Here is a 20779-nt window from a genome sequence, read left to right as displayed (position 1 = left end):
TGGGGTTCCCGTCCCACCTGTGTCTCCCCTGTGAAGCTTCCACGTGGCCGGCTCAGTGCCCTGCCTGCTGTCTGGGAATCCCGTCGTGCGCCCCCCAACCCTGGGCTCTTAGGAAGTGCTCAAAACCACAGGCTGCCGTGCACTGGGTTACACGTCCTCCCTTCCCTGCCCCGGAAGCGGGCCCAGGGAAGGCCACGGGGCTAGCCAGTGTGGAGCCAGGCCACAGCTCCCCACAGTGCTCGCACTCTCTGCTTCCATGCCCCGCAGACCTCTGAGCGCCTCTTCCCCGCGGCCTCTCCATCCAGGAAGCCCACCATGATAACCTCACTTTCCAGGGCGTAAAAGTGCAGGGAGAAGCATGGTGTGGGTTCCCTTGTGCTCCTGACCTGTGGTTTCATACACCTTGGTTCCTGTTTTCCTGTTCTGTTCCTCTCCTGGAAGGACCTGAATGAAGTCCAGGATTTGTGGTTTCTCTAAAACCGGGGATTGTGCTGGCTGAGCCCCCTTGCTAACCCTTGGCCCGGTGGTGCCCCTACTCGGGGCCCAGCACCGTGCCGGCCGAACCCTAACTTCTCCTCCGGGGCTCGCTGGGCTGGACCTCCCAGCGCCACGTGCTGGGCCTTGTACGGCAGATGCCCTCCGCAGGCTCCATGTGCCGTTCTCGCTCTCGGGGTGGGCACGCCATGGCCCTTGTCTGCCGCTCCCTGTAGGGGCGGCCCAGGCCGCAGGGCTCATGGGCATCTGGAGACCTCGAGTTTCTGACGGGTGTTGGGGGCACATGGAGCCAGGTTAGCCCGGTGCACAGGCATGGGGGGCATGGACTTGGAGGTGCAGACCTAGGGGGGCACAGACTTGAGGACGTAGACCTGGGGAACAGAACTTGGGGGGCACAGACCTGGGGCACAGGTGGGGCCCAGCTGGTGGCCTGAGAGTCAGCTGGGGGAGCCCCAGCCAGGACGGGGAGGGGGCAGGTGTGGAAAGCAAGGCTGGCTGGGGCTGCCTGGAGCCCGGAAATGCAAGAGGGAAGGAAACACAGCATCAGGTTGAGACCAGAAGCGGGAGCCCCGGACTGGCGACTCCAAATTGCTCTCACTCACAGATTAACGCTCCCCGGGGCACTGTGTGTGCCTGGCGGGGAGCATCTTTCCAGAGAGTTGTGACAGTTAACAAGGCTGCGATTTCTAACGACCCCTTTCTCTGGGAGGGGTTCATGTCTGGACAAAGTTGATAGAAACCAGGATCTGGGTGGTTCACCCGTGGTCCCCACAGGCCCGGGGACCGCCCTTCGGAAAGTCCCTGTTATTCACCCTGGGGCTGTGGCAGGCTCCCCTTTAGCTCATTCAGCGAACCCACAGGCGACCACCCCCAGGAGATGCGGCAGGAGGGTGGGGGGCCTGCTTCCAAGGCTCTGGGCACCTGGGACCCCTGGGACCCTGCTTGCAAGGCTTCATGTGTCAGGTGCAGCTTTCAGGAGGGGGTGTCTGGGTGCCTGGCACCGAAGAAGGGCTGTTCCGGGCACCATCGGCTCTGTTCACGCCCCATCCCGGCTGTGGGTCTGTGGGTGTGGTGGCCTGGCCTGATCCCGCAAGGAGCCCAGAACAAGGGACAGCATGGCCCCTGGGACCCACCTCTCTGCCCTGGCCCAGGCGCTCCCTGCTTTGCACAGGAGCCTGACTTCCGCCTTCAGCCATCACCCAGGCCCACTTCCCGGGTGAAGTGTGTCACTGGGGGCCCGCAGGGGGCTCCCTGCAGTGGTGGGGGGTGGCTTCGGGGGGCTGCTCCAGCCCCGGGCGTGTGGAGGGCACGGGTCTTTCTGCCACCTGACCCGGCATCCCTCTGTTTTTTCTGCAGTGAACTTCGACCACTTCCAGATCCTTCGTGCCATCGGAAAGGGCAGCTTCGGCAAGGTAAGGCGGAGCCAGCAAGGAGGCCATGACGGGACCAACCCCTCTGCCCGCCAGCTCTGGAGAGGCCAGCCCTAGCTGTGCCTGTCGGTGGGCCTTGTGGACAAGCTGGCGACGTGGGGGGTGTCAGGGGCACTAGGGAGCCTCACTCAGGAGCACTAGGGTCTTTAGTCCAGGTCTTTGGGGGGCTTGTAAGTCAGCCGGGAGCTGAGGGTGCAGACGACACAGCTCTCGGCTCCGCGGGGCCGAGACCCTGACCCCTGCTCTCCAATGGGGTGGCTTTCCTTAGAAATGGGCCCGCTCGCGGCCTCAAAGGGAAGCGTCCTAGAAGCCCCTGCTGTGGGGAGGGGGTGGCGGCAGATGTCCAGTGTCCGGGAGCCGCTGGGACACTCGGACACCATTGTTGCAGTTGGAGCCCAGAGGCCAGGCGGCTTCTCCAGGGGAGCAGACGGCAGGACTGGGGTGCAGGGGAGCACGGGTCTCACCCAGAACAGCCGTGCCGCTGGCTCCTCGAAATAGGCCTGTGCGGAGACCGTCTCCAGTTCCTTCTGGCCACATCTAACTTCCTGATTGCTGCCTCCGAATGTCTAGAGATTGGGGGTAATTATAACTCAAAGAGGCTTAACGAGCCCTCCGGGAGGGTTAAAATTAGCTCTCGGGACTCTGCCTTGATGGGTCTGTCGTAAATGGGTCACTTCTGAACGGATAGTTTCTTTTCGGCAGATAAGGAGGCTTGGCAGATGAGGCCTTTGGCCCCCTCTCCGCACAGCTGTGTGGGTGCAGTGGCCCAGGCTGCCCAAGGCCTGGGCAAGTCATAAACCGGAGCAATTAGCTCCTTTGCAGGAGTTCACTCAAGCACTCTTTCCTTACGGAGAGAGTATTTTTAACATCTGCTGGTCAGGCTGACCTCTACCCTCCCTGCTTCTCCCAACTGAGTGTAAATTCTGCCCCCTAGAGCCACAGAGAGCGTGGGGAAGGTCGAGGGGCAGACAAGGTGGGGCTTAGGGTTAGGGTTAGGCATTGGAGGGCACCAACCCCGACCAGGATTCAAGACTGGCTTCTCTGGGGAGACATGGAAGTCATGCAGACATTTGGAAACGGACTGAGGAGCGGTGTTGGGGACCGACCTGGGGCAGCCACTTCACTGTCCCCCCACTCCCCATCCCTACCATCCCCCTCATACGCCGCTGAGCAGCACCACCCCCCACAGCGTCTGCAGAACCCCAGGGTTCTGGCTCTCTGACCAGTTCTTGGCTTTAAAAGCCAGCTGGCCACAGGGTCCCGGAAACAGAGCTCTGCGGTGTGGTGAGGTGGGGAGGGAAGAGAGCCACAGGGTCCTGCTGAGACTTTACCCTTAGAAGCTGCCGTGTAGTGGGAGGACTCCTTCCTGCTCCCTAACGAGGTTGTAGCTGTGGGGTGCCGTGTGCTGGACGGGTTTCCGGACTGTGGGCAGACCTGGGCTTTGGTCCTTCCGGCTGTTCTCGGGGGCTAGGGCAGTGACCCCACTGGAGAAGGAATGAGGATTTGGAGGCTCACCACAACCGGCTCCACGTGTGTGTGTGGCTTGGCCCAATGTGCCTCTCTGTGCGCGGCCTTATTTCAGATGTCTGCATGGACTCAGCCCCACGTGGACACCACAGTCAAGACTGGCCTCGTAAGAATGACTCTGAAAGCCACTCTTGGTCGAGTGGGTGTAAACATCCGGAGCTCAGACATGCCCCTCAGTGAATGGGGGCAAAGCGGTTGGTGCGTTTGGTGTGATCGTTTACCTTGTGGCTGCCCCGCCCTTCGGGACAATAGCTCCGGGAAATGGATTATCCAAGCTTGCTGTACCTGGTCCTTGGGTACAGACTGCTTATTGTTTTCGTTTCTGTTTTTTTCCAGTTTGTGTGTGTGTGTGTGTGTGTGTGTGTGTGTGTGATAAATTACACGTAACAGGAAAGGTACCATTGTAGCCATTTGTAAGTGTGCGGCTCAGGGCCATGGAGCGCGTTCACACCGCTGTGCGAGAAACCCCTCCGTCCACCTCCGTCGCCTCGACTCTTTTCCTCTAGTAGAACCGAAACTCTGCCCCTATTAACCACCACCTCCCCTTTCCCTCCCAAGTTCCCGATTCTTGGAGAAATCACGTCCCGGGGAGCGTGGGAGCAGGTGGTGCGAGTCCACCGTCTCGATGCCGAGAACCCCCGGCTCGTGGGTCGAGGAGCCTCGTCCCGGCTCTTCTGACCAGGCGAGGAGCCTGGGAGCGTCCCCAGTGCAGGAGGCCGGGAGGACGGCCGCTGCCGCGGACCCTCGCGCGTTGCCCGTGCCTGGGCCGGGGGACCGGCGCGCCCAAGCGGGGGTGAGCCCAGCTGCGTGCCTCGCTCCGGGACAGGTGACAGCTCAGGTGAGCAGGTGGAGCAGGTGCGCGCCTCCGCGGGGACGAGTGTGACAGCCATTGGCAGGCGCTGTCTGCCGGTGCCCGGGGCCTCCGGTGGCAAGTGAGCCTTAGTCCAAGTGAGCCACACAGGGGACGGTCAGGTGGGAAGAGAAGGGCCCGGGGAGCCGTCCGCGCCGCTCTCACCAGGCAGCCCTCCGATTGGCTGGGTGCGGCCCTGTGCTGCGGCCCGGCACCAATCACGCGGGGGTGCTGGGGCACTTTGATTGGCCCTGGCGGTCACGTGAGCGGGCCCGGTCGAGGAGGGCAGAGTGGTGCCCACAGTGGCTGCGAGCACGGAACTGCGAGGCTCTGTGACCCCTGGGGCCTCGTGTCACGTCCGCGCGTCCCGGCCGGGCTGCTGGGCGGGGGCCCTTCTGTGCTCCTCCCCAAACCACCCCAAACCCTCTGCGGGGCTGCGTCCCACCCCTCCCCGGGGCAAGGGGCGGCCCTGCCTCCCCAGCTGCCCTTTCCCTGCGGCCGTGACACTCGAGGGCCGGGCACACCGCCTTTTCGGGGTGGATGTGGTGGGGGTCGGTGAGGTGCACCCTTTCCCGCCTCCTCCCCGCCCCAGCCTCCCGCTGCTTCTCCTTCCAGCTCCCTCCGGCCCCCTCCCTGACCCAGGCCTTCCTGGACTGCCCCTCCCGAACCCTCCCTGCCCCTTCCCCGCCCCCAGCCTGTCCCCTCCCCGCCCCAGCCTCCCCCTGCTTCTCCTTCCGGCCCCCTCCGGCCCCCTCCCTTACCCAGGCTGTCCTGGACCGCCCCTCCCGCGCCCTCCCTGCCCCTTCCCCGCCCCTTGTCGCCTCCTGCCCGCCCCCAGTCTGCTCTCTCCCCGCCCCTAGCCTCTCCCCGAGTGCCACCGCCCCCCCCCCAGCCTCCTCCTCCCTGCCCCCCTCCCTTCAGCTTTCTGCCCCTGAGGCGCTCGAGTCAGCCCTGCGCCCTTGCTTTAAGACCTCTATTACTGTGTTTAGTCAGAACAAAGCAAACACTCAGGGTTGGAAAAGACTTGTTTACTCCATCGGAAATTTAACCTTGCACCTGGCCTCACTGCCCCTGGGCCACTGGCGGGCTGCCCTGTCCATCCCTCCCTGGGGACCCCAGGGTCTGTACTGGCTTCCTACCCCCTACCACTAGGGGGTCTCCTAATAAGTCGTCCCCCTCCCGCCCCCCTGCTCTTACAAGATGCCTGCTGTCCTCACGTATGTTTCCAACTGAACTTTTACCTAAGTTTTGTCATGATCGAAATAAACATGAAATCTGGGTAGGAATTACATGTAAAGATTAAGAGAAGATTGATATGTTACCTAGCTAGAGATCTAGTATTTTTTTGTTCAAATGTTGTCATATATTTTCATATTAATCCCTCACGTTTTACTGTTTATTATATATCATTCTTGTAGTTATCATATGTTGAGCTGTTGTGCACATCGTCTCTTTTTGTTATTGTGAATAGACTTTATTTTCTAAGTTTTTTTCCAGCGTATTGGAAAGTGGAGACCCTGTCACCCTCCTACCCCTGTTCCCCTACGGCTTCTGCTGCCCTCTGACTGCCCTCCCTTGGCTGCTGTGGCCGAGGACTTGGACGGTCACTGGCTGTGGCTGATGTACCCAGCCGGGGTGGGGGGTGTGGAGTGGGGGGATCTGGCTTGGCCAACCTGTACTCCCACTCCTGACTGAACCAGGGGCATTTGGGACTCAATGTCCTCCATGCTGGAAGGTCTGGGCTCCCGGTGATGCTGTCTCTGGCGCAGAGGCTGGGTCCCCACTCACGATGGGCTACAGAGCCTCCTTGAAGTGTGCACCTGGTCAGGCCGCTGGATCGTCAGGAAGCAAAGGTTGAGGCAACAGACGGGCACAGCCCTTTATAGGAAGCAAAGGCCTGTCTCCTGGGCATGGGGTGTCCCTTTGTGAGTGCAGAGTCCCCTGACCTGGGTGCGTTCTTCGCAGTGGTCACGATGTGGTATTTGAGCGGGAGTGTCCCAGCCCTTGTCCTGTACCCCAGCCCCTTTTGGCCCCGTGGCCTGGTTTTGTCTCGGGGTGGATTTCTGCCCTTCACTGGCCGGGCCTCCTCCTGCCCGCAGCCCTGCGTGTCCCGCACCCCAGGGCACCGTCTTCCTCTCTGAACTTACAGAAAGGCTGGGCTGGAGCTCACACAGAGGCCTCTGGGAGTGCCTACTGCTGTTGATTTTCAGGTGGGTGGGCGTGGCCGCCTTCTGCCCACCACCCAGCCCAGACCCGTCAGGAGGCCATGGGTTCTGAGTTAGGGCACTTGCTGTGAAATCTGGCCCGGGGACACTCTCCCCTTCCCCCCGGGGTCCAGCTCTTGTGGGAGGGCTCTGGCTGGGCTGTTACTCGTGGAGGGAGGAAAGCACTGGCCAGCCTCGCGTGACGTGGCCAGCTTCACATGACGTGGGCGGAGCCTCACGTGATGTGGCCGGAGTAGCGTGTCTCGTATTTCTCCAGTTAATGGGGAAACAACTAAGATAGGGCACAATGTACTTTGGCCACAGACCCCACTAATTCAGGAACCTTCTGACCCCCCTGTGACCCCAGCTCCTGATATGGTCTCTGGAGATGAGGTGGGCTGGGAGGAAAGAGCAGTCCTGAAGCTTATGACCCTGTTTGTGGGGACGTCCCAGGACTGCCCTGGCAGCACCTGCGACGACGCGAGTGACCAGCCACCCAGAGCTACAGGATCTCCAGTTGACCCGGGAGGAGGAGCCCCTCTGGGGGCTTCACTATCCGTAATGGCAGAAGCGCTTCGGGGAGAGAGCGGCAGTGGCTGGAGCTCCAAGGAGTCACGTTCCTGCCGCTCCTGGACCTGGTCACATCCTGAGACGTCCAGGCACCAGGTCTGGACTCTGGATCTTAGAAACCATGCTCTTGTTCCCGTCACATGCTTGACGGTGACCCCGCCACGCAGGTCGCTCAGGGAACCTCGGGAAGCTTGGCCGAAGGCAGGCGGGCCGCGGCCGGCAGTGTGGGCAGGAGCCCGAAGCTGGCGGCCTGGCGCTGGTCACCTTGGGATGCACGTGCCCACACCCTGGTTCTCCCCCAAAGTTCCACCCTCATAGCCACACAAATGACCCTGGACAGTGAGGGTTCTCATCCCATCCCACAGGGAGCCAGCGCGCACACACGCACACCTGCCAAAATCAAATTCCAAACAAAGGCAAATAGAAAACTATCCACGTTGGTGGTAGAAGAAGTTGAAACCTTGAATAGGCCAATGAACAGAAGAGACCTTGAAAGAAATTAAAACCCTGCCGTTAGAATATCCCACGGGACCATACGGCCCATGCATCCCACTTCCGGGCGGGCCCCCTCACGAACTGAAAGCAGGGTCTCAGACACCCGCACCCCCGTGTTCACAGCAGCACAATTCACAGGAGCCCACAGGTGGAAGGGACCCGGGCGTCCACCGTGGACGAGTGGACGAACAGTGGTCCGTCCATGCAGTATCGTTCAGCGTTAAAAGCAGGGAAAGGCTGACGCCTGCTCCAACGAGGGTCACCCCTGAGACCCTCCTGAGTTCTGGCTCATCTGACCCGGAGCCCCAGGCAGGGCTGGTGAGGCCCAGGTTGCTCACGCCCCAGGCCCTGAGCCCTGGAACACTAGTGGGGGGGCTTGGCCTTGGCCTTTCTCCGGGTGCCGGACCGGCTCACAACTCTTACCTGGCACCCTGGTCCTCCTGCACGGCTGCCTTTCTGTCTTGGTTGCGCTCTGCAGAACCCATGTTCGGATTTAAATTTCATAAGTGATCCTATGAGCAGCTGTTACCTGGGGTGCCCTGATAGGAAGAGTTTAGCCACAGAGCCACCAGCCCGACGAGGGACGCTGCCTAGCTGACCTGGGTCTGTCTATTCTGCCCCCCCAAAAGGGACCCTGCTGGGTGGGGTGGGGCTAAAGGGCAGTGACTCTAGAGGGGAGAGGGATGCCGGGGACCAAACAGACCAAGCCCTAAGGGGTTGGGGGAGGGGCACAAGGCGCCCGTCGGAGAACCAGGTGCGTTGGTGGGAGGGGCCGTGGGCGGTCAGTGTCCAGCGAGAAGGAACTGGACAGGGGCAGCGGGGAGGGCAGGGGCCGAGAGCACAGCCTCCTTCCTCTCCCGACCACAGGGAGCTCACTTGGTGGAGGGGTCGGCTCTGGACGCCCCCCAGGCTGAGGGCAAGGCCAGGACGGGACCTGCAGGGACCGGCACCTTCGGACCCAAGAGATCCAGCGTGGCAGGTTCCCCTGGGAGCAGCATCGAACAGACCACGGGCTTCGAAGTGGACCAGAGCACAATGTGAACTTGCTGGGTTGGTCTCTGGGTCACCCAGGCTTCGATTTTGTGCCTTAAAATAGCCATCTCCCTAGAGGCTGATTCTGGAGAAGGATGCTCACACCTGCTTTCTCATTCTTGTCCCCGGACAGCGTGTGAGTGGTCATCGTCCTGGCTGCGGGGCTGCTGGGGGACTGACGCCTGAGAGGGGCACCTGGTTCTGGGCGGAGTGGCTGGGGCAGGCCACGTGGGTGGACGGCGGAGGGTGAGCCCACAGCCCGTCAGGGACGGCCGCCCCACGTGTGTCCTGAGTGAGAAGGAAGCTTCCTTTACTAGGCCGGTGCGGCTGCCTGGGCGCTTCAGGAGTGGGAGGCGGTGTGGGCGCCCTGGAACCAGGCTGTCCCAGGAGCCCCCCGGGTCCATTTCCAGTCTGGGTGTCTGGCCACCTGTGGGCTTTGCCGCCTCAGGTGGGCTAATCGAGGTTCCCAAGGCACTCAGCCCTCAGTCCCCAGGATCCCAACCCCCAGGCCTCCCCCAGCGCCAATGCTGAGCTCCCCCCACCCCCCACCACAAACCTGCCCGTCCTGTGGGCTCTGCCTCTTGGGGAGGCAGCTCTTGGGGTTCACCCGGTGCTACTGCTGAGGCCCCTGCTCAGGCCTCACATTTTCTAGTTTTTAGTTTTTAATTTTGAAAAACGTCAAGCACATGGGGCACCTGGGGGGCTCAGTCGGTTAAGCGTCCGACTTCAGCTCAGGTCATGATCTCACAGTTTGTGGCTTCAAGCCCCACATCGGGCTCTGGGCTGACGGCTCAGAGCCTGGAGCCTGCTTCGGATTCTGTGTCTCCCTCTCTCTCTGCCCCTCCCCCACTCACGCTCTGTCTCCCTCTCAAAAATAAATTTTAAAAAACATTGAAAAAATAAAAAGTAAATTGAAAACTTCAAGCACAGGTACAGACGAGGAGGAGGAGAGCAGTTGTGCACCACCCAGCCATTCCAGCTCTGTGGACGGGTAGTTTCAGTGCCGCCCGCTGCCCGCCTCCCGCCCACACTCTGGGAAATGACCCCGGGAAAGTGTCTCCCCTTATCGGCATTTGCAGCGTGTGTCTGCGAGAGGGGAAGACTCTCCTCAAGCATGGCCACGGCCCCTCCCACACCTGAGATGCCTCACGCCAGTCGCTCGTATCAGGTTCACGTTCCCCGACGTCTCACAAATGTTCCGTGGTTTGATGGTGATGGCCCACGCGATGACGCGCAACGCCATCCACACGAGGCCCGTGCAGGGCAGTCCGTGGCCCCGCTCCCCGTGTCCCCGTATCCCCGTGGTCCCTCTGTGGGCCTCCAGGCCGTTGTGCGTGCTGGTCCCTGACGTACTCCCCACCTGCCTTTTGTGCATCCGTCGTGGTCTCCACCTGCGGGGCGGGTCAGGTTCCACCCCGCCGCACCCCCCACCTCGTGGTCCCGGCAGAGGGTGGCGGCCAGCGATGACCACCGCTACCCCCTCCTTCCGGGGGATTGTTCTCTGACGAGCTGCCATAGTTATTTACAAAACAAACTTGCCGTCAGCGAAGTTTGTAGGGAACAGCTCGTGCGGGTTAAAGGCCTTTGTCCCCTTCACTGAACGGCGCTCCGGGACGAAGGGGATCCCCCCTCCTCCAGCGGCTACTGGAGCAGCGCTCCTTGGCGCGGTGACTTTGTGGGCGGGACGCGTCTGCCACCCTCCAGTGCACTTCATGATAAGCAAGGTTGTGCATCTTTAAGTGTTAGGAGGCCAAGTGACGGGCCGTTGCCTGTGTTTCTATCGAGTTGATGGTCTTTTTTCTTTTAGAGGCTCATTGTACACCACGGATGTTGGCCCTTCGTTTCTGATGTCAGTTTGCAAATATTTTCCCCGTGTGTTGTCTTTCAGTTTTATGTGTCTTTTCCACGTAAAATGTTTTGTTTTTATGTAGTCTTGTTTATTGACCTTTCTCCTTGTTGCCAGGGGTTTTGTGTCCTGGGAATGTTGTCCCTGCCCCCACCGTGTTTTCTTTTCTCACGCCTACATCTCATGCATCGTGTTAGAACTGCGTCTGGAATCTGTTCTGGCTTGTGGCTTGTCGTGAATGCATCCAACTGTATCTTTTTTTTAAAGAGTGATTCGGTTATTCCAACATCGCTTATTAAGAAGTCCACTTTCCCATAAATTTGAGATGCCACCGTTATGCTACACGAAGCCTTTCTGCGGCGGGTCTGTTTCTGGCTTCTCTCTTCCTTCCCTTTGGCCTGAACACCTGTCCTGCCCCAGGTGTTCACGGTGAAGTTCTAGTGTCTGTGGTCACTGCCTTGCTCTCCTTTTAAATGTTTTTTCTGGGAGCGCCTGGGGGGCTCAGTCGGTTGAGCGTCCGACTTTGGCTCAGATCATGATCTCACAGCTTGTGAGTTCGAGCCCCGCGTCGGGCTCTGTGCTGACGGCTCAGAGCCTGGAGCCTGCTTCGGATTCTGTGTCTCCCTCTCTCTCTGCCCCTAACCCACTCACATTCTGTCTGTATCTCTCTCAAAAATAAATAATACTAATAATTAAAAAAAATTTTTTTAATGTTTTTCTGCCTATTTTTGCTTGTTTTCCCAAATGAATTTTAGGACAAGCTTGTCAGCTCCAGGAGAGGTGGACCGTGCTGATAAAGCCCCTGGGGAGGGAGCCAGAGGCAGATGGCCCCGGCTCACTCCTGAGTCCTTCAGGAGAGAATCAGTCTCCCTCACTTTCCAGTGCTTATTTATTTATTTATTTATTTATTTTTAAATTTTTTTTTCAACGTTTATTTATTTTTTGGGACAGAGAGAGACAGAGCATGAACGGGCGAGGGGCAGAGAGAGAGGCAGACACAGAATCGGAAACAGGCTCCAGGCTCTGAGCCATCAGCCCAGAGCCTGACGTGGGGCTCAAACTCACAGACCGCGAGATCGTGACCTGGCTGAAGTCGGATGCTTAACCGACTGTGCCACCCAGGCGCCCCTCCGGTGCTTATTTGATTCTGTCTGATGCAGACACAAAACAAAGTCGTCGAGGTGGCTGTACGTCTTCCATTGGGTTTGGCCTGGACGCTGGGCCCCGTGTTTGCAGGCTGGAATGGGGGCTTCGTGGGGACCGACTGCACTCTGCTTCCTCGTCCTCAAGACGAGGGTGCTGTGGGGATTACATGAGAAAATGGAAGTGGACCCCCACCCCCGGTACCCGGGTAGCTGGTCGAGGGCCTGTCTGTGGATGAGGGGCCCCGTGTGGCCAGGACATGCCTGCGGCTGGCTCGCTGAGCACCCTGCTAGGACCCTGGGGCAGGAGCCTGACCACACCTGCTCCTTCTGCCTGGAGAGGAAGCGTCTCTGGACGGCACTGGACCCTTCGTCACATGTTTATCAAAATGTCCTCACTATGTGCCAGCCCCGTTTCGGGTGCTGGGAAACGTGGGAACGAGGCAGACAAAATCCTGCTCCGCAGGGCAGTCTGGCATGCAGAGGTCGGCACGCCCGGGAGATCCTGATCCCAGCTCTCCCCCGGCGAGGGGCGGCCCCGCCGTGGGGTCTGGACGTGGGTCCCCGGGTCAGTGAAGCCGCCGTGGGGTCTGGACGTGGGTCCCCGGGTCAGTGAAGCCGCCGTGGGGTCTGGACGTGGGTCCCCGGGTCAGTGAAGCCGCCGTGGGGTCTGGACGTGGGTCCCCGGGTCAGTGAAGCCGCCGTGGGGTCTGGACGTGGGTCCCCGGGTCAGTGAAGCCGCCGTGGGGTCTGGACGTGGGTCCCGGGTCAGTGAAGCCGGGCACCCTCGGGAAGCTGGTGCCATGGAGGCCGGGCTCCCACTCTTCCCTCCATCCACAGCCAGACGGCCTTTCCCGTGGGGAGAAGCTCGCCAGGAGGGACCAGGAGGCAGTTTCATTATGATGTGTTGAGGCTCCAAGGACCTGTCATCAGGCATTTGCTTTCTGGGGAGCAAAATTACTTGGAGAGGAAAAGAGCTTGGGGTGAATCACTAAATCTGCAAAGCGCATAAACAGCGTTGGGCGAACACGGCAATTACCCTCATTGCTCAGCAGCTCTTCCGGGCCGTGCTGGCCAGCCACACTCACAGGGACCCCCGGCCGCCCGCACTCGCGGGGACCCCCGGCCGCCGCACTCACAGGGACCACCCTGGGTCCTGGGGTTGGCACAGTCCACTCCTCGTGTGACCATCCGGTTGCATTTCTTCTTAGTCCACCCAAGTCGATTACTGGAGGAAGCGGCTCAGAAAGCCGTTTTGTTCGAGGAACCGATGGGACGGCCCCAGAGGCTCAGTCGTGAAAGGCCCCAGCGCTCCCGCTCCCATTCTGTGCTTGCTGCCCGTGTGGCCTGCGCGCCCGAGGTCCCCGCGAGCAGGGATGGCACCAGACCGGGCAGACCGTGGAGGCCGGGCCGGTCGAGCTTTCCGGCCGAGGGTGGTCGCCAGCCCTGTCGGGGGAGCCCCGTGGCCGATGTGAAGGACGCCAGGGTGGAGCCCAGGGCCCCTCCCGGACAACTGTCGAGTGCCCGGCGGCCCGTGGGCCTCCCAGAAGTGGTGTGGTCAGGCCCCGGCTGGAGGACACGGGGGGTCAGAGGGGGCTGCAGTGGGGCCACGTGACAAATGGCCCGGTTGGCAGGGACAGAGGACAGCGGGTGTCAGGTAAGGGCAGAGGCTGGGGCCCAGTGGGCAGGGTCTCCGACACCAGAAGGAAGCAGGGTATTTTCAGAGGCGGCCACCTCCAGAGGGTGCGGGGAAAGGATCCGTGTCCTGCGGCCGCTAAGGAAGTGGTACAGCTTCAGGGCCTCCGACGACAGAAGCGTATCCTCCCACAGCTCTGGAGACCAGAAGTCCAAAGTCGGCGTGTCCTCTGGGCTGGGTCCTCCTGAGAACCCGCAGGAGGCAGACTTTGCTCTGTTAGGGTTTGCCGCTAAGCCCGAGTAGTCAGCCGACATAAGACACGTTTATTTAGTGCAAGTCTTAGGTGGCCCGGGAGCCCTCGTGAGGTCATGGAGACCCAAAGAAGTGGCTGGGCCCACGTGTTTTCATGTCGGGTTGGACAGAGGCAATGTGGAAGAGGGGGACCGGAAGGTGAGAAGCAGGTCTGTCCAGAAGTCTCTCAGCCTTACCTCCCTCCTGGTGCAGGGGGGACATCTTCCACCATCGTCCGCGTGGGGCGTGTTCTCTGTTAGGAAGGAAGGGGGCGCCTTTCTCGCACCTGCTGGTGTTGTAAATGTCTCAGCTCATGATGTTGTGCCCGAGTGGCAAATTTTAGCGACACCCCCGCCCCCTTGAAGCTCCCCCAGAGCGTCACAGTCCAGGCGCCGAGTGGACGGCCTGCTCCATCGCTCGTCAGTCCCGAGAGTAGGTCAGTTCAGCGAAACGGGTTTCAGTGTTGCAGGTGGTGTCCCCGCAAAGCCACGCCTGTCTCTAAAGTGTGAGCAGTCGGGTATTTAATGAGAAGCGTTTCTGTGGAAACGAAGACAAAACAAAGGTTGATGTCGGACTAAATCATAAACCCAGACAGACTCTGAGCCCGGAGGGCGGTCAGCTGAGATTTTAAGTGACTGGTCTCAGTGCCTCTGGATGGTGGAGGGAGAAGAGACGGGGGCAGTGGGTGCGTTTCCTGGTGTTTGGTTGGAATGTCTCTGGTGGCCTGGGGTGTCGCGGGGAGCTTCCGGAGTGGCCCACGCAGCCGCATGCACGCGGTCTGCTGGCGTGCTTTCTCTGAAGTTATATCAGCTTGTCCAGCTGCTTTGGGCTTTGGGAAAAGGGCAGTTTTCATTTTTAGTTTTTCCAAGTCAGAAAGATTGGGGGGGGGGGGAATCTGGAAATGTTAATTATTGACAGAACGCACAAAATGGCAGGAGGCAGTTTACAAGGAAGAAGCGTGGCACCGCGGACACCCCACAAAGGCTATCATCGCTTTTATCAAAACAAAATTCCCCCCCACAGTAACCCCCATTTTCATTAAAGACGATTGAAGTCAGACTAATTTTTTTGCAAAATAAGTCAAGGCTCATCAAACGTGGCCTGATCAGTTACGTAAGTATGGCGAGAATAGTGACTGACCGCATAGGCCCTTTTAAGTCAGCGTTGCTGGAACTTTTATGAGGAATCTCGGATCAGATGTAGGCTCTTGAGACTAAGAAACCAGGTCAGGCTTTGCCTTCAGGACCTAGAAATTTGGATGAATTCCTGTCATTTCCGGGTCCCTGAGGTGCCCTGGGATTCCTGGGTCTGTCAGGAAGTGACGTCTTTACTCACCTGCAGGGCCAGGAACCCGTGAGCAGGCATCAGGCTGGCATTTCCGGGCCCGTGGTTAAGTGTGGACCCCGTCAGCTCAGAGGAGGAGTTTCTCACGCCTGGCCGAGCGATTCCATGTGCCACGCTTTCAAATGTGGCCTCCCAGTCAGTCTTGGTGATAGAACCGATGGTTTTAATCACGTCCTACTGCTAAGAGAACAGATTCCCGTTGAACCTACACAAATCATCAGCGCGAAAGTCAGAGTATTTAGTAGCAGTTGCTAAATTTTGGAGGAATCAGGTGGGGAGAAAAGCCAAATGTCCCCATCCCATTTTAAAGCTATAATCTACCAGACGGCTGTGAGCTATAGACAGCTTGAGAGAAAGGAGAAATAGGATTTCTTAAGTCTGGAAAACCGAACATTAAGGAACCAGCCATGTTTCAAACAAAGGTCAGAGATGTGGTGATCTCCCTCACGGGTTCCTTCGGTCCCACGTAATTAAATCTGGTGTGCTCCATCCTGGGCTGTCGGCTTCTTTAGAGTTTCAGAAGGTCTCCTCTGGCTCAGGGGCATGATCACACAGTTTCCAGAAACCTCTCTCCCAGGGTCCCTGTGGAAGCCGGTCCCGGACTTCCTGCAGATGAAACTCTTTCATCTGTACGTGGTTATAAGAAGCTTTCCATGAAGTGTCGGTAAACCAGTGACCATCTCCAAACAGGGACAGACTGAAAACAGCCATAGTTACAGATCTGATGACAGTTTATTGCAAAAGGTGGTGCAGTTGACAAGGAAATTAGGTTATTTCTACGGTATGTGACATTTTAAGATAATTGGAATTATGACCGATTAAACAACCGCTGAGGATGTTGATAAGCTTCCAGTCATTTTAAATAACTTCTGAAACATGTATATCACAGCACATGTGCACACAAATGTAACATAAAGATTTAGCAACACTTCTAACTTCACCATTTCCCTGTGTCACTTCATGTGTCAAATAAGCCTAATTAATGTAACCTCTGTATTTTTATAAGGAGAAATAACAAATCTTTTTCCTCAGGGACCCTCTGAAAACCCCAAAGTTAGTTTGAGGTCAAAAAGACTATTTTATTTCTTTATTTTTTTAATTTCTTTATTCATTTTTGAGAGAGCGTGAGCAGGGGAGGGGCAGAGAGAGAGGGAGACACAGAGTCTGAAGCAGGCTACAGTCTCCGAGCTGTCAGCACAGAGCCCGACGTGGGGCTCGAACCCACGAACCGTGAGATCATGACCTGAGCCAAAGTCTGATGCTTAACTGACTGAGCCACCCAGGCGCCCCAGTTTGGAAACTATTTTTAAGTAGCCATTTGTTATTGTGGAAAAGTTCATTTACAAACTTTTGGTCTACTTACGTCTATTTAATTTTTTTCTCTTTTTAGTAATTAATGCTTGGATTGCTCTCGAAAATTTCATGAGACGTTAAACAGCTACCTACCTATCTTCTTAAGTTAGTATTACTATTTTTTTGCCAACAAATTTTGTAGCATAGAGGTAAAATGAACTTACTTGACTAGTAAAAACCCAGGTGGAGAAAGTTGTACGTCCGCATTATATCTAATGTCAACAACTCTGAAGACGCATCTGTGTTCGTTATGGCAGCAAACTTAAACTAGCTTTTCTCCACTGAAGATTTCCTAGATCACGTGAACTTAAAAAAAAATTGGGTTAGTTTCTGTATTTCTGAGAGTTTTAGAATACTTAAGCACATAATACTTCCTCACTTATTTTCCTTCAAGCCGCCCGGATGAGCTGTTACAAATCCTTTGGCCACACCATCCCCCGGTGGGAAATGTGCCACACGAGGCAGGTGTGTGATCATATAAAACTCACTAGTTTATGAAAGACCAGTTGGATCCAAAGCGCATTTCTCGGGGCGCCTGGGTGGCTCAGTCGGTTGAGCGTCCGGCTTCGGCTCAGGTCATGATCTCATGGTTTGTGAGTTCAAGCCCCGTGTCGGGCTCTGTGCTGACAGCTCAGAGCCTGGAGCCTGCTTCGGATTCTGTGTCTCCTTCTCTCTCTGCTCCTCCCCTGCTCCTGCTCTGTCTCTCTCTCTCCTTCAAAAATAAATAAAAACACTAAAAAAAAATAAAAAAAAACGCATTTCTGGAAGTTGAGGTCACCTGTGTCCTACCAACATTTTAACCAGCTCTAGTGGAAAAGACTTGTAAGAGGGTTTCACTTGTCAGTTTAGTCCCAAACAGCTCCCTTCTTGTTTCCTTCTATTGGAAGTCAAGTTATTTCCCCAGAAGCTTGTATTTCCTCCAGAGGGCTCGCATCTAGCAAAGAGCCCACCTGTGCATCTCAAAGGCACCAGGAAAGAATGTACATTTTCATCAAGGAGTTCTGGGATGTCTTTTCCTATTATCAAGGACTTAGGGTAATTTTTAAGTTTTTCTTTCCCTACGGATAGGGTAGTCCAGTGACTTTTTGTGGTGGGGGCCCAAACGGGAGGGGTTGGTGCTGAGGGAGTTTGGTCACAGTCCCAGTGAGGGACTGGCATCTGGGGTTGGGGAAGCACAGGTGGAGTTCACAGGGGGTGTGGGCTCAACTCGCGGCTTTGTCTCACTGCTGAGGCTCTAAGTAGCAAGACATCCCTGTGAGTCTTCCGTTCATTTAATCTCCCCACAGGCACTGCCAGGACATTATTTAGGATGAGGGCACTCTAAAAAATCCTTTTAGGAAGAAAAGTCCAAATCTTTAAAGGCATACCTATTTTAATGGGATTTTAAATCAGCTGGCCTTTGTATGGCTTAAAACCAGTTAGCCTTTTATGATTTAACAAAGGACACAAGTGGTGTCCCCAAAGAGGGTGCAAATGACGCGGGCCTCCGAAGGTCCAGACTTTCTGCCAACGACAGTAAGAAGGCCAAGAGCCTTGTTGTCACAGGAGGTCAAAACAGCTTCGGGCTCCCATGAGGTAGGACGCCTTAAATCATGGACCTGCTGGTCTATCACTGGACAGGTGATGCTGGACACTTTCCCAGCACGAACAGGACAGGTGGGGAGAGATGGCGGTGGGCCCTGTGGCCTCTGTAGGACAAGGGACACAGAGGACAGCATCGGGAGGCTGAGGATCTGTAACCCGCCGGCCCTGACACCGAGGCTACATGTCACAGAACCAGGTTTTACAGTGATTTTCTCCTGCCCCTCTGAACTTAGAAAGTAACTGGAGACACCCTCCCTCCTCTCCGGAGCAGGCAGTGGGGACGGAGAGCTGACCTGAGGAAGGAAGGACCATTGCCATCTGTGGGGCCCATGTCAGGCTCTGGGCGGGGGCCACCCAGGCCCTTCCTGCCCTGTCGTGCTGGGGCCCATAGCAGGGTCTGGAGGGGGGCTCCCAGGCCCTTCCTGTCCCGTCGTGCTCCCCAGAAATCACAGAGACAAAGCTCTGCCTCCACCCCCTCCAGGTTTTCGGCTGTGATCAGTTGAGCTCTGAACCTCCCAGGACACAGAGCCCAAAAATTCAGGGAGTCTGGGTCTGGGCTCGGCTCGCCCTGCCTCCTTCTGGCTGGGAAGGGCCCTTGAGCTGTGGGTACTGGTGGCCCTGAGTTCAGCTTGCTGCTCGGCTGGGCTCCACCTCCCCCCAGGTCCCCGGCCCAGCGAGCTGAATCCCATCAGCACCGCCTACGCCGATTTCCTTGGAGATGGCAGGAGGGACCGCGTGGCCGCCCGTGTCCCCAGCCACGGGGCCGCAGCGAGCCTTTCCAGAGCACCTTCAGATGCACGCCAGGAATCCACTGTCCTTCCGTGTCGGCGCACAGACAAGTGGGCCTGACAAAAGTTGGGGGGCGGGGGCACGCAGATTTGCCCTTAGGATGGCTCACAGGCCCTTACCTGGCAGTTAGCTGCTTGATGGAATCCGCCAGGGTGGCCAGGCTCTGGGGGCAGCACAGGCCTTCAGAGCCCCGGGGGACTCAGCCAGGCTCAGAGTCACAGAATGTGCCCCCTCGGGTGGAGGTGGAGGTGTTTCTGGAGCTCTGGGCTTCTCCGCCAGTGACCCCGGCCGGGAGCCCCTGTGGGCAGTCCGCCTGCCACCGTGGGGCCCCTCAGATCGTCAGCCAGCGGGAGAGAACTCCAGCAGTCCCCACTCAGCTCAGAAATCTCGAGGAAGAGCGTCGGGAGAGCAGAGGGGACAGCGGGTGATTTGGCTTTTAATTGCTGTGATCACACTTGATCAGACACATTTGCATAATTGCCTAGAGCTGGGGTCTCGAGGCTCCTTCAGTCTGCGTTTCTGGGTGACGTCCCAGATCCGAGGCCTGGCTCACCGAGACACGGGGGGAGCCGGTAAGCCCACTCTCTGGGCCGCGTTGACAGCTTCCGGGTGCGGAAGCCCGGAGAGCGCCTCGGCTGCCCATCCCGTGGACGAACTTCGGGCCGTTTGGCTGAAATGAGAGGAAAGATTCAAGAAAGGGAACGGTTCTCACGCTAATGGCCTTGTCTGTGGGAGAGGCTTTACAGACCTCGTGGTCTGGCCTGGCCTCCATCCGGTCTCCATCCGTCAAGGCCCCGGAACCCTGCGTCTGCGCCCAGAGCATCCCCGACGGCTCGGAAGGAGAGCGTTTCACAGCAGAGGTGGATCACGCGGCCCAGTGACACCGGCTGTCCCTCACGGCTCCCAGGACGTGGCTTCCTGAGGCCACTGTGACAAATGACCACACGTGGTGGGCGTCACGTTTCTGCCATGGACTCAACTGTGCCCCGACTTCCCATGTTGAAGTCCCCCTCCCCGTGTGATGGTATTTGGAGGTGGGGGCTTTGGGGGGGCTTAGGCTTAGTGGAGGGTGTGCAGGCGGGCGGCTGATGGCATTAGTGTCGGGCACCTGTGGAGGGGAGGGGAGGAGACCAGAGCTCTGTGTCCACGGAGGACAGGCTGCTGAGGACACGTGAGCACCGGAAGCGGGCCCCCACCGGGAACGGAATCTGCCAGCACCTTGGTCTTGGACATGCAGCCTCAGAGCTGTGAGAAATGAGTCTGTTACTGAAGCGGCCGGGTCCGTGCTGCCCGCTGTGGCCCGGACCCCCTGCGGCTCACGTCTCCCACCGCCTCCCGCTCACAAGGACCCTGCTGAACAGTCCGGGATGATCTCCCGGGAAGGTCACGTGTCACGGGGCTCAGGGACCAGGATGTGGATGTCTTTGAGGCCATTGGCCAGCTGAGCGTGGCAGAGACAAAGCCGTGGTCAGTGGACGCGTGAGCACGAGGAGTCCTGACTTCTCACAGGCTTGCGAGCCAGCGTAACGTTCACGTTTAGCAGGTGGGGAAAGGGAGGGTCAGCCGCTGGGGAGGCCGCTGGACAGCCGGCGAGGAGCGGATGGCGGAGGACGGGCCCAGGGACGAGGGCGGCCCGAGGGCTCCCAGACAGGGGTCTGTCTGCTGTGTGTGGCCACAGGGGCCCGGAGAGCAACGGGTGGATCCAGGGGGCGGGGGCAGCCCTGTGGCTTGGGCATCTCTTTCTCAGACCCAGCCTGGCGCCCTGCCTCATCCCGGTCAGCAGGGGTCCCCGAACGTGCAAGGTCCCCACGGGGGAGCCGGCGGACACAGTGGCTACTGCCCCCGTCCCCACCAGGAGAGCTCTGCCTGTCCCCACGCCCCTTGGGGACATTTTTATGACTGTATATGCTCCTGTCAGAGAAGTGACCCCCGCTGTTCCCTTTGGGGGACAGTCAGGAGGACGGGGATGGCTCCAAACCTCTCTCTGCGTGGGAAGGCCTGGCGGCAAGGTTAGGGCAGGACATTGGTCGTGGCCTCCCTTCCCGGCCCCGCTCTGCCCCCGCTCAGGGACGGGGCTCCTGCATGTCGGGCCCCCCCAGTCTTGGCAGAACGAGGGTGGGGGGCCTTGACTCTCGTGGCATCAAGAGCAGATGGGGGCCTTTGGACGCCCGAAGCGACGCAGGTCTGAGGT

The 20779-nt window shown here is 58.3% G+C and overlaps 1 protein-coding gene across 2 annotated transcripts in view; it reads left to right on the top strand.

The window, feature by feature from the left end:
* Positions 1 to 20779, top strand: part of STK32C (serine/threonine kinase 32C) — a 93841-nt gene that overhangs the window by 59629 nt on the left and 13433 nt on the right. For both annotated transcript variants that reach the window (XM_043597936.1, XM_043597935.1), the window contains exon 2: positions 1852 to 1907. Coding sequence is in view for 1 of the 2 variants with exons in the window: in XM_043597935.1 (XP_043453870.1) it covers positions 1852 to 1907 (56 nt within the window). In the remaining variant the exon portion in view is untranslated. The remainder of the gene's footprint in view (positions 1 to 1851; positions 1908 to 20779) is intronic.

This window comes from Prionailurus bengalensis, chromosome D2 (genome assembly GCF_016509475.1).
Source record: "Prionailurus bengalensis isolate Pbe53 chromosome D2, Fcat_Pben_1.1_paternal_pri, whole genome shotgun sequence".
In the NCBI taxonomy this organism is placed as follows: domain Eukaryota; kingdom Metazoa; phylum Chordata; class Mammalia; order Carnivora; family Felidae; genus Prionailurus; species Prionailurus bengalensis.
Note: the sequence above shows the minus strand (reverse complement) of the source record. Positions and strands in the feature narration are given on the sequence as shown.